This window comes from Meriones unguiculatus, chromosome 10 (assembly GCF_030254825.1).
Source record: "Meriones unguiculatus strain TT.TT164.6M chromosome 10, Bangor_MerUng_6.1, whole genome shotgun sequence".
In the NCBI taxonomy this organism is placed as follows: Eukaryota; Metazoa; Chordata; class Mammalia; order Rodentia; family Muridae; genus Meriones; species Meriones unguiculatus.
This window is the reverse complement of record NC_083358.1, coordinates 89465256-89477821: the sequence shown is the minus strand read 5'-3', so window position 1 is coordinate 89477821 and position 12566 is coordinate 89465256. Positions and strand designations below refer to the sequence as shown.

Below are 12566 nucleotides of genomic sequence, written 5' to 3'. Positions count from 1 at the left end.
AACACATAGCTAGCCAGCGTTTAAACCCTGTCACTCAAATTCCAGCACCAGTGTGGGCGCTTATTTTGGATAAGGCTCAGCTCCATTCTAGCCTTCAGAACTCCAAGTAAGAGAGCAGGCTAGGGGCCGGGAGAGGAGGGAGACAACGGGACTCTTAAAACGACTCTGAATTAATTAAAACCAAGGACTAACCCAAACGTCCTGTGACCTCTCAACAGCTGTGTGGTGGTGTTGTGTTAGGATACTTGTGAGGTACTAGTTTCAGCAATGTGGTTTCCTGGGAATCTCCACTCCACCCAGGACTGATGGGATGGCTCACCCAAGCCTTCCTCCATCTTGCCACTAGGTGGCGACGTGACACCAGTGAGGAGCTAAAAGGCAGCCTAACCAAACACAATTTCGGATGGGAGACTTCAATTTATCTCTTCCCAGTCCTTTTGCTTTAAAGTTGGGAATGTGTGTAAATGCTGAGTTAAATGATTAGGCTATGTATGATAATATAGTGGTCAGCTTATCAGTGATAAAAGTATAATTGTGTAGCTGCTAAGGTCCCTTAAGGCCTTTCAATCTGATATCTCTAATCCTCACTAGCCACTAAGATGTGGTCTGCTCCCCTCACTGGGCCGTACAAGAAAACCGATGCTTGAAGAAGGAAACAACCAGGAAGGGACAGAGCAGCCAAGCTGCAATCTGCCTACAAGTCTTCTCTCATTAAATGGACAAACACACTTTGAATTTCTAGGATTCTCTGTCTCAAGCTACCCTCCTAGCTTCTGTGTGTGTGTGTGTGTGTGTGTGTGTGTGTGTGTGTGTGTGTGTGTGTTTGTGTGTGGCATTGTCCATTAAAAGTATTGGTTTTGGCGGTGAAGGCCAGCCTGGTCTACAGATAGTCTCAAATAATAATAATAATAATAATAGTTTTGAAATCTAAAATCAAAAATACATATTTCTTTCTATAGTTATAATTCATTAATCAATTAAAATTTATTTTGAAAAATAATAATAAAACTGCTTCCACCATGCACTCGCTAGAATCCAGCACTCTTCTCACTGGCTTGGCCAGTCCATTTTCCCAGATTCTTCCTAGTCTACTCAAATAAAGTGAATGATCTGTTTGTGGCAGCCTGAAAGCTTGCGCCCTAGGAAAGCATTACAAGCAACTGGAGAGAAAGTCCGAAAGTTAAGAGTGTGGAGTACTCTTGCAGCCGACCAAAGCTGGGTTCCCAGCTTCCATGTCAGACAGCCCACACCATCCGCCCACAACGCCAGCTCCAGGGGACCTGACGGCCTCTTATGAACTCTGCAGGCAATATACTCACACACACACACATGCATACATAATTAAAAATAAAACCAAACAGGGTTACAGCTCCACATACTAGACGTTTCAACACTCAAGTTAATACTGTTCAATTTTGAAAATTACAAATAAATATTCCTTAAGGGATATTAGTGAAAGAAAAGAATTGTGTATGGATGTAGAGAAAGTAGTGAAAGTGAACCAGAATAAACGTTTAGGTGGTAAACAAGAAAACAACCTACCATTTTCAATTTTGCTTTTAGGATGCGGTCCACTAAAGGCTAAAAATTTTCCTGGAACGATCCAGTTGAAATCCCCATTTTCAACTCGCTGGCAGAATTTTGTAGAAAAAGAAAGGAAAATAGTTTATAATTTTTATACAGTTTAAGAAGTCCTTACACATAACTTACCACACTACCATTACTAGATTACAGAGACTGACATAAAGGGAAACTAAATTTCAAGATGCACCTTTTTTACAAAGCACTATTTACAAATTCACTTCATTTAAGAAAAGCTTCTACTCAAGATGATGAAAAATAAAGATTGTATGAAAAGGTTATTTGTCCTAAACCCGGTAAGTCTATAATGAAGTAAGATAAAAATACTGTTTATTCCAGCAAAATTAAATAAATAAATAAAATATATGCTAAGGTAAAAGAAAATGGGTAATATAAGCACTTTCATGAACATGGCAAAAGGCTTTAAATTATGAAAAAACTATAAATATCTGGTCACAATAAACACATTCCCCTATTTTCTGGTTGTTTTTGTTGTTGGGGCGGGTTCTGTGTCTACTGTCAATGTTGATTTAAAGACCGGCAAATGGCAGGAAGGAGGGATGAGGCAGCAAGTCCTCAGGCAGGGGGCGCCAAACTCAAACAAAGACTGGCAATAAATCAGACACCTCTAGTGCAGCCTAACCGGCCACCCTGGCAAGCTGACCCTGGGTCTGACCTTCCACATACACTTTCCAATGAATTCTTTCTTTGAAATATTGACTATCTTTAAATAAGTCTTTAAGTCCTATGAAACCAAAGGAAATGTATCTGCTGACTGATTAATCATTGTTAGCCTTTGGTCGACACACTCAAAGTGATCATCGGAAAGGGCCTACAGACCAAGAAATGGGACACCTTCCCACATTCCAGGGCCTCCTCTCCTTTTCATTTTCTTCCTTTTCCTTGTGCTACTAACCCATCAGGACTGGGACAGGGTTTGGGTTCTACCCAAGACTTTGCAGGTGACTGGGAGACTTCTGTGTAATGCATTACAAAATATTCACACCTCCACACCCAACTCCACCCTTGGCCCATGTCTCCATCTTCATCAGGAAAGCAACACGTTTCCATACAAAGAATGCTTCTTCTGGCACATGGTGAGGGCCTCCATGGTAGGCGTCTAAGCCAAATAGAGGTTGTACTCTTCAGCAAGTTCAAAGTAAACATGTATTAAACAAACTAGAACAGCAAGGCACTCAGGGCCACTGCCTCGTTCATATTATTCATTACCACCCCCATGAAAATCAAAACTTAGCTGGCCAATTTCTATCTCCAAAACACAAATATATCTTTCCAGCCATCTGTCTAAATGAATGATCCAATAAAATCAAGAATAAACATGAGCTTCAATTACCAAAAGACAAAAGCTAGTCCTTATCAACAGTAGAAGACAGTGGCTTTCTATGTTCACTCTTTCTGTATCCTTGGCTACTAAAGAGATCAGATGAATATATTATATTACATCTGTTCGTTTTGATTATAGATATCTGTTCGGTTAAATAGTAACCTTTTTATAATCTATTATATGATAGAGGCAGTGAGATAAATTCACTGTAATTTAACAGCAAGATAAACACTCACAGAATCAACAGAATTGTGTTTGTAAATCTTCCTACCTAAAGAGATAAACACTGGGTAATACTGGGATCTATTTAGCAGCCTGGGAAAGGGTGGTAGAATAAACAAAATTTGAAGGAAAATAGTAAGACAGCCTCAGCTTTTAACTGACCTGAATCAACGTAAGATTACACTGGTCGTGCCCCAGAACTCTCATCTGTACCCCTTTCACAATGATTTCTACAAACGCTAATGTGTCAGTGACAAAATATTTAAAACTATACAAGTCTGTTTTCCTAATTAAATCTCAAAGAATCTAGTTCAGGCAGGAACTTTAGGGACTTTCCAATCCTGCCACATTTTGTAAAGAAATATCTAAGTGAAGATGAGGCAGGAACTTTGATTTAGCAGCATCTGATGTAAAGCTCACTACCCACCAAACACCAGTTAGAAGAACTCCAGATGATCTCCACTATGAGAAAAGTCCCAGTCAGACGTCTCCTTTCTAGAATGGATGTGTTTAGGTACTGTAACTCAGTGTGCTGCAGGATTCTCCAGTCCACAAAAGATTCAGATTTCTCTTGAACAGCTAAGATGCTGTTCTTAAAATAGACTTTGACTTGAAAGCATTAATTTCTATACTTACAAAGAATATAGTTGTATCTGTGGTATACCGGTCAGAAAAAGCTCAAACATTTGGACTTTTACCACCATTAGAGGTCCACAGTAAAAACAGAAAGTCCTTGTGGCTGATGGTGAATAAAAAGTTTTCTGGCCTGGCAATATGTGTGCACTATCATTCTACCATGCATGTTTTCCCAGAAACATATGTTAAGAATTGTAACTTGGGGCTGGAGAGATAGCTTAGCAGTTAAGAGCACTGGCTGCTCTTCCAAAGGACCTGGGTTCAATTCCCAGCACTTACATGGAAGCTCACAACTGTCTGTAACTCCAGTTCCAAAGGATCTGACACCCTCACACAAATATGTAGGCAAAAACATCAATGCACATAAAAGTAAATAAATCGTTACAAGAAAAGGAACTGTAACTTATTATTTTGCTACACAAAAACAATAAAAGGCATGCTTGGGGCTTTTGTGTGAGATTGACAAACCACAGTTATGATGATAACAAACATGAACTAAATTCCCACTCTACAAAGCAGTACATCGTGTAGCTCATTTCCTCACCACAATAAGCCCAGGAGGAAAGAGCTGCCACCATCTCCATCCTATTCAGTAGGAAAAGCTACACTGAATTTGCTGTATACCATCCAAGACGTACATCAGCAAGGAGGGCGGCAGAGAGAGCTTTAAAAACTAAGACAAGAACTGAAGTGTCTTTTTTAAAAATTAATTTTAAGGACGTTTGTGCATTTTTCTAACCTCTGAAACAATAAATTCACACTGACAGTACAGCTTTATTGCATACATACAAATGTCATGAAGCTGGACCATTTACGAGCTTTAAAGTACAGTCACTATTTGGGTTGTTGGGATAAAATGAAGTTTCCATGCCCTTTAGCGGTAGATAATTAGCAAACTCCAGGTTGCTGACTTAGTTCTCCTTTTGAATAAGTGTGATGAAAGAGCGGATGTGCCCAACGCACACCCTCGACCAGTAACCACCGGAGCGGGAGACACAGCTTAGACAGTAGGGAGGACAGACCATGGGCAAGGGATAAAGATAGGGCGGGAACATTTGAGAAGTTGTTCCAGCAGGCCAGGCCAGTGAACTCCTCTGCAGCCTCGACCACGGGATGCGAGCATCCGGCATGCTTGTGCTGATGTCATTTTTGATGTCTGGGAGCAGCAGCACACACGTTGCTGTTGAAACTTAAAAGCCAGTGAACGCCCATCACAGAAAGCATGTTCAACCAGAAACCATGAGGTCCTATAAGATCAGGGTGTCAAGGGTGGGCCACGGAAACAAAAAGGCTTGCAAGGAAGGTTGAGAAAGATGACCAGAGACGGCAAGGAGAGAAATGCGAGAGCAGCCACCTTACAAAATGAGGAACGAGAATGTTTTCACAATTAGAGATTGGCCCCAGAGTGACACAAGGGAGAAGCCTAAACCTGGCCTGCTTGGTTTTGGACACTCCTATGTTGGCAGGAACACCAAACCATAATAGTTATAGAGACCACACCTAAAATAGTTTGGAAGTTAAAGAGAGAACACATCTATAACCCCAGCACTTGGGAAGCCAAGGCAAGAGGGATGCAATGAGTTCCTGGCCAGCTGGACTGCAGTGAGGCTCAATATCAGAAAAGCAGAAAGCCAAAACTCAGAGAGATGAAAAGAAAGAAAGCAGCAAAGGAAGAGAGAGGAAATAAATCAAACAATAATTAGAGGGAGTGGGAGAATGAGAGATTGTTTAAGAAAGGGAACCCTAACAAGTTTTATGACTTAGCCAATATGATCTGTAACTAGCAAGGAGTATGATTTATCAGCACACGTGGAAGCCCTGGATAGCAGCTGTAGTGGCCAGGAAGGAATGTGGCTACCTTCAACTTGAGTGGTGAAATAAATACAACAGGATTGCTCCAGAAGCGTGCTTCAAATAGTTCTCATAAGCAGATCCCCGTGGGAGGAACACCTCTGTAATTGCTCCAGATGACTGAGACAGGCCCAGACATCTGCGCTCCGAGGCCTCCTTGACCCCAGTCCTGGGGCAGGAGTACACAGTCCTGCCCACACTCTGAACAACAGAAGATCTCAGACCAGGCAGCATCCAGATTCCATTCCACGAGCCACTCCCAAGCACAGCCTTGCCCCGTCACACACTGACTCGGGCTGTCGACCTGAGATGGAGGACCTAACGAACTTCACTGGCTCTCACGGATGTGCTGAAGGGAAAACTCAAGCGTCTACGCGCACTGGTTACTATGACAGTTTCCTGAGATGATGGACATGGTCGGCCCACACAGTTCCGAGCCACACACAAGCTAAGTTGGCATTACATACAAATCCAACCTTGGATCCCACCAGCCGGCGACTTATGTTCCAAGTAACCGGTGTTTTTTTAAGTAATAATTTCTTACAGCATAGATGAGCCCATGATGAAAGGCGGGTACATCGTCTCAAAAAGCATTCTAACCAGTGTGAATGTTTCCTGGAGGCTGACTACAAAGTAAGAATGAGCTCTTAATGAAAAGCCGCAGTCTAGGGAGTTTGCTGTGAGACTGTGTCTCCTAGGAATATCAGAAGAGACACCCAAAACATCTCCCTAACAAGACTGCCCAAACATGAGCTGGAAAGGCATTATATCAATGAACACACCAAACTCAACGGAGACTTCCACTCTACACAAACAGCTACAGGCAACTGACAAAATCTTGGAATGGGGGCAGTGTTCTTCCCCAGGGAAGAGCACAGCCACTGTTGTCGGCTCTGAAAACATACATACAGGTAGCATTATATGGTCTGAGCAGGTTCTCTTTAGGAATACACATGTACAGACATATACACATCTGGCTGCAGTAACAATTAAAGACAAAAGAGGCCGTGAATTTGAAGGACAGTGGGGAGGGGTATATGGAAGGGAGGAAGGGGAAAAGAGAAATGCTGTAAGTAAATTATCATCTTAAAAAAAAAAAGATTCTGGCCAGTTTCCACTGAAAACAGACTACACAAGGCGCTGGGAAATGTGGTACACTCTGCTTTTGATGGAAATTCGCTCACCTGTTAGTTATCTCATTTCTTAAACACTGACTGACTGACTGCCTCTGCTAGTAGGTTATTTTACTCCTGCAAAGGCAATTAAGACGCAATCTCTGCCCACAAGCACACTGAGTTCACGGAAGACACAGGTGTGTCAACAGTATCCTCTAAAGCCGCAGCAGATGAGCCGCGCAGGGCTGAGAATGACTGAGTCAGTGAGCCACCTAAATGGACTGGTCCTCCTATCTCAGCCCTCTTGTCCACCTCCACCGAGTGCCAGGATTACAGTTGGCACGCCACCGAGACGCTTCATTGCCTAGGTTCGGAGAATCTAGAGTCTGGTCTCCATGCTTGCTTGGCAAATGTTTTTTTGTTGTTGTTGTTTTATTTGTTTGTTTGTTTGTTTGTTTCCCTAACTGAACCATCTCCCTGGTCCCGGCATTATTTTTTGAGAAGCAAAGTTTCCCAATCAGAGTGATCAGGATGGAGCTGCCTGGGCGGGTGCTGAGACAAGCAGAGGCCCCAGTTGTCAACAGGTGTCGTGTGTGTTTACTGGGTGTTGAGCGGACATGATCGTGTTCTCTGTGTGACAACAACCAAGAAGAAGCCCTGTGCCAGGCCCCTGCTCCTGAGAAAGTAGCAGTCCCTCTGTCATCAGGCAAACAGTAGCCAGGTGTGGCTCTCACTTGCCAAGGTCAAAGATGTGGCCCAGATTGCCAGCATGTGAGCTCAAGTCACCAAAAGCTTGACAGTTTAAAAAAAAACAAAAAACAAAAAACAACCCTCCTACTGACAGCACTATCTCACAGAAGCATTCTTTCAGAAGGGGGGAAGACTTATTGGGATGGGTGCGGGGGTTAATGGAGGGAGATAATGACAGCTATAAAATAGCCCAAAGAAAGCAATCTAAGTAATTGCTAATCTGATCTTGAACTTTGAGCTCACCGGAAGGCTACTTAAGGCAACTCTTTAAATTGCATGGGCCAAAAGCTAAGTGAGGTAATAAATGTGAACTACAGTGATAAGTGGACTCCCCCCTCCCAAAAAAAAAAAAAAAAAAAAGGTCACCACTGAAGTTCCTTTCTCTGCATTTCTTCTACAGACATTCCACCCACAGCTAGGACCCTCACTCTCCATCTTCCTGTGACGCCACCTGCTCATTCATCAAAAACAGAATGCTTCCTGGAAAGCAGAGGGTGCTAACGGATCGAGGATCTAGCTTCAAATCCTTCCTGGTGGTCAGAAATCAAACACAGCATTAAGAGCCAGTGGTGTTTAGGTCTGGTTTGGTAAGAACAATCTTCTCCCAAAATACCAAGGGAGAAGCTGACTGCTGACACTATACACTTAGGCCAATGTCCTCAAAGCGGAAGCGTGTCGTGTGGCGACTTCACCACTAGAGGGCACTCTGTCCATGTCCACGCAGGTACACAGCCTCGCGGTGTAAACCCGGACACTAGGGTTTTCTCTCATCGTCACCATTTCTCCCTTGGACAAAAGGCCTATGTCATTTTCCTGAAATGATCCACGGCTAGATTTCGAAGGAGTCGCTGCTGTCTTGGTTCTCGGGTTCTGTGTGACTTCCTTACAAGCCCTGCTGTAAAGACGTTTTGACACAGGTTCCTTCAGGGAGTTTCTGGATCACTGTCTTGTGATTCTAGTTGTTTGTCTGGTTGGTTGGTTAGTTGTTTCTGGGTATTACTGGTATTGCAGGCAGAATTCCGCCTGTTTGAGCCATGTGAGTCTGAGCAACCGGATAGACAGGATGCTGTGAGAGCTGGAGAAACAGTATTTTGGAAGACATTGTTGCAACACAATGCATCCCGTGCGATTTCTCAGTCCTGAAAGGAACGAGCCACCTGCAGGTCACATGAAAACAGCCAAATTCCTGAGGCATCTTTCTCCAAACCTCCTAAACTGGACAATTGTGAAAGGACTGTCAATGAACAGTCAGATCAGCTAAAGCAAGGAATAAACCCTGCCTACGTTCCCTTTGGCTTCATGTCACAGTAAAGGCCCACGACAAAACATGGCCAAGCCTGTCATTTCTGTGGAAGATCTACTCTAGCTACTATCTCTTAAAGTGAGAATAGACAAAATTCAGGTAGGCCATAGTATGAACTCCACACTGGGCTTTGAAGGCATAATGCTTTCAAAAGTATAAAATACTTCATCAATAATCTCTGTATGAACTGTATTTTGAAATATATCAGATATACTGAGTTAATTAAAATATATTATTTAAAATGCTTTCATCATTTCTTTTTAGCATTTCTAAATGTGGCTACTGGAATACTTGAAATATTCATATGGCTAAGTATGGCGTGCTGGCCATTCTTGAGTGGCAGGTGCCAGCAGACGGAACCTTTGAGGACTTGACATGGCTTCATCGTTAGAAGCAAGTACTCCCGCTCCGTTCACCCATCCTCTGTACTGACAGGTAGCATTCTGATCACGGAAGCCTCCCTTAAAGGGCTGAGGAGCTGACTCAGCAGCTACAGCACCTGCCACACACGTGTGAGGACCAGAGACCTCCATAAATGTCTGGTGGGTCTGGTGGTCTGCCCGCAGTGCCAGCCTCCAAAGGCCGATTCATGGAACATATTGGTGAGGCCTGAATTTGACTGAGACACAACCTCTTCCCTAATGAATAAGGTAGAAGAATGACCGATGACTTATTAACCTTAGGCCCCCGCATGCCTCTGTGCACGTATGTACATCCACCCCACACGTGCAAACACATGTGTGCCCCCACACATACAAAACCATGCATAGACATATAGACACCCCACACACACAAACACAAAAAAGGAGGAGGAAAGCTTTAATACCACACAAGGTCTCACTGGCTTAAGTTTGTTTTTTTATTTGTTTGTTTGGGTCGTTTTATTTGAGACAGGGTCTCAGTAACCCAGGCTAGCCTTGAATTTGTGGCATCCTCCTGCCTCCGCTTTCCAAGTCCCTAGCCTTCCCAGGCCATATTACGTATCTAATGTAGTTTAGTAAAGAAGTGTCTGTGGGTAAGATCAATAAAAGAAGCAGCAGCTCATTCTGGCAAGGATGTAGAGTAAGGGGAACACTCATCCACTGCTGGTGGGAGTGCAAATTTGTAAACCCACTGTGGAAATCAGTATGGTGGTTCCACAGGAAGCTGGGAATTGACCTACTTCAAGATCCGGCTATACCACTCTCGAGCATATACCCAAAGTATGCTTCATCCCGTCACAAAAACACTTGCTCAACCATGTTTGTTGCTGCTCTCTTCATAATAGCCAGAAATTGAAAACAACCTAGATGCCACTCAACAGAGATAAAGAAAAATGCGGTACATTTTCACAATAGAGCATTACTCGGCCATTTAAAAATGAAATCATAAAATTCACAGGCAAATGGATGGAACCAGAAAAATAATCCTGAGTGAGCTAACCCAGATACAGAAAGATAGGCATAGTATGTATTTGCTTATATATGGATATTAGATCTCAAGTCAATGACAATCAAGCTATAATCTATAGAACCATGGAGGTTAGAAATAGAAGAAGGGACTAGGTGGCAGATATATCACCGTAGGAAAAGGAAATAGAATAGATAGTTATGCGCAAACAGGGGATGGGGACGGGAGCATGGGATCAAATAGAGAGGGGAAGGTAAGAGGAAGGTGAGGGGGGAATACGAAGACATACAGCTTTGAGGGGCATTATGGACACCTAATACAGTAAAAGCTTCCTACATATATACACATGCAAAAGCAATCTAAAGTAAAATCACCAAATAATGGGGGGGGGGGGATACAGCACCAGCTGGACATCTCCTGTCAACAAATAAAGCTTTCAAACTAGGATTGGGTTGTATCTGATTGAGTGGTTGGCCAAAGGGGTCCCATGGAGAACCCCCACACAACCCACACTGTTGCCAAGCCTGTAGGTTGCTCTCCACACACCGACAGCAAGGCCCCATTGCTGACAACACCTACACAACTCACTGAACATGGAGAAGTAGGGCTGGGGCCTCCCTAGAGCTCCCACCCTGTGCACTAGCCCCTTTGGTACAGGAAGATACTCTGAATGCTACCAAGGAGAAATGTAAACACCAACCTAACCACAAATCCTTTGATCTACAATGGTGTGACAGCCTACAAGATATGCTAGTGCAATGGCAGCACAAATCTTTTGGGAGGAACCAACCAATATCTGGTTTGACCTAAGGCTTACTCTACAAGATGGAACCCAAACCTAACACTCCTTGGGTGACTATGAACTTGAGACCAGATGGCCTAGGGACCTAGGAGAAAACCAAATAATGCTGTTCTGAAAGAAAGAAAAAGAAAAATAAAGAAAGATAGATAGAAAGAAAGGAAGGAAAGAAGGAAGGAAGGAAGGAAGGAAAGAAAGAAAGAAAGAAAGAAAGAAAGAAAGAAAGAAAGAAAGAAAGAAAGAAAGAAAGGAAAGAAAGGACTCCCAATGACATTCTACTGTTAAAGATCAGTAAAATGTCCTCCTGTCGCATATAGGGACAAGTACAGACACCCACAGCAAGGAAACATGAAGAAAGTGAAAGACCTTGAAACACTCCAGTGGAAAGAGTATGAGAGCCAGAGAGGATGCAAAGAGCCAGAGGGACAAGAAAACAAGATCTGCTAAAACCACAGGACTGATCGATGCACATAGGAGCTCACAGAGACTGAGGCAGCGTGCACAGGGCCTGCATGGGTCTGCCCCAGATTGGGTCATATTGCTGAAGAAGAAGTGGACAACCCTCATCCCAGACCCAGAACAATCTCCAGTTGACAACCACTTGCAAATGAGTCTCACCAGGGGAACAAACTACTCCTAAATGTAGGCTTCATGCCAGGAAGTAGATGGTCAACAGAATCTTGGGAGATTCCTTGTTCTCTCTATCTAGCTGTCTGTCTGTCTCCATCTCCTCTCTCCTCTCTCTTTCATTTTATCTTATTTTCTATTTTATTTTATCTTTTCTAGTTTACTTATACATACTTTTTTCTTCTCTGTTTTTACCCTACAGGTTCTTTAAGTACATGTTATGGCTTCCAATTCAGTGATTTTACAGGATTCCTCATTGTGCAACCCAGTGGGTCTCTGCATCTATGTCTGTTTCTTGTGCCTTTTCTTGGGCTCTTTTCCTCCAGAATGCTTGGTTTTTTCCTATTCTGATATATGTTTTTCTTTTATCTTATTATATTTTATTTCATTTTATATTATTCTATTCTTATCCCTTAGAAACCTGTTTGCTTTCTAATAAGAGACAGAAAGGGGGTGGATCCAAATGGGAGGGAGAAGGGGAGGAGCCTGGAAGAGTAGAAGAAAGGGAAGCCGTATTCAGGGTATTTTATGTGAGGGTTTAAAAAAAATATATTTTCAATAAGAAGGGGAAAGTTCCTGTGAAAAGACTCCTCCTGAATAACCCCAATCATCACCAGTGAGTCTCACAATTGCTGTCAAGAATACAATTTTACTTTGAAATCTGCAAGTCCTTCCCTGGAATACTGGCTTTGTTGTATGAAATGCTGGCTCTTTCACAGCTCACCAAATGACCAGGCCCCCTGCAGCAGTGCAAACAGCAGGAGGCATTATGACTAGGAGTGTGCCTGGGCCACAGACCGTCACAAAAGTGGCCCTTTATTCAACCATTCAACAAGCAAACCTTTATGAAATGCCTACCACCTGCCAACCACGCCTTGCTCTGTGACCTTCTGTTTGATAAGCTATGTAATGGGTTATATACATTCCATGTACAAAGAAGGAAGACAT

At 43.0% G+C, this 12566-nt stretch overlaps 1 protein-coding gene across 3 annotated transcripts in view; it reads right to left on the bottom strand.

The window, feature by feature from the left end:
- Window positions 1-12566, bottom strand: part of Cdc14a (cell division cycle 14A) — a 152094-nt gene that overhangs the window by 58815 nt on the left and 80713 nt on the right. For all 3 annotated transcript variants that reach the window (XM_021642714.2, XM_060392843.1, XM_021642715.2), the window contains exon 8: window positions 1543-1630. In XM_021642714.2, coding sequence (XP_021498389.1) covers window positions 1543-1630 — 88 coding nt within the window. The remainder of the gene's footprint in view (window positions 1-1542; window positions 1631-12566) is intronic.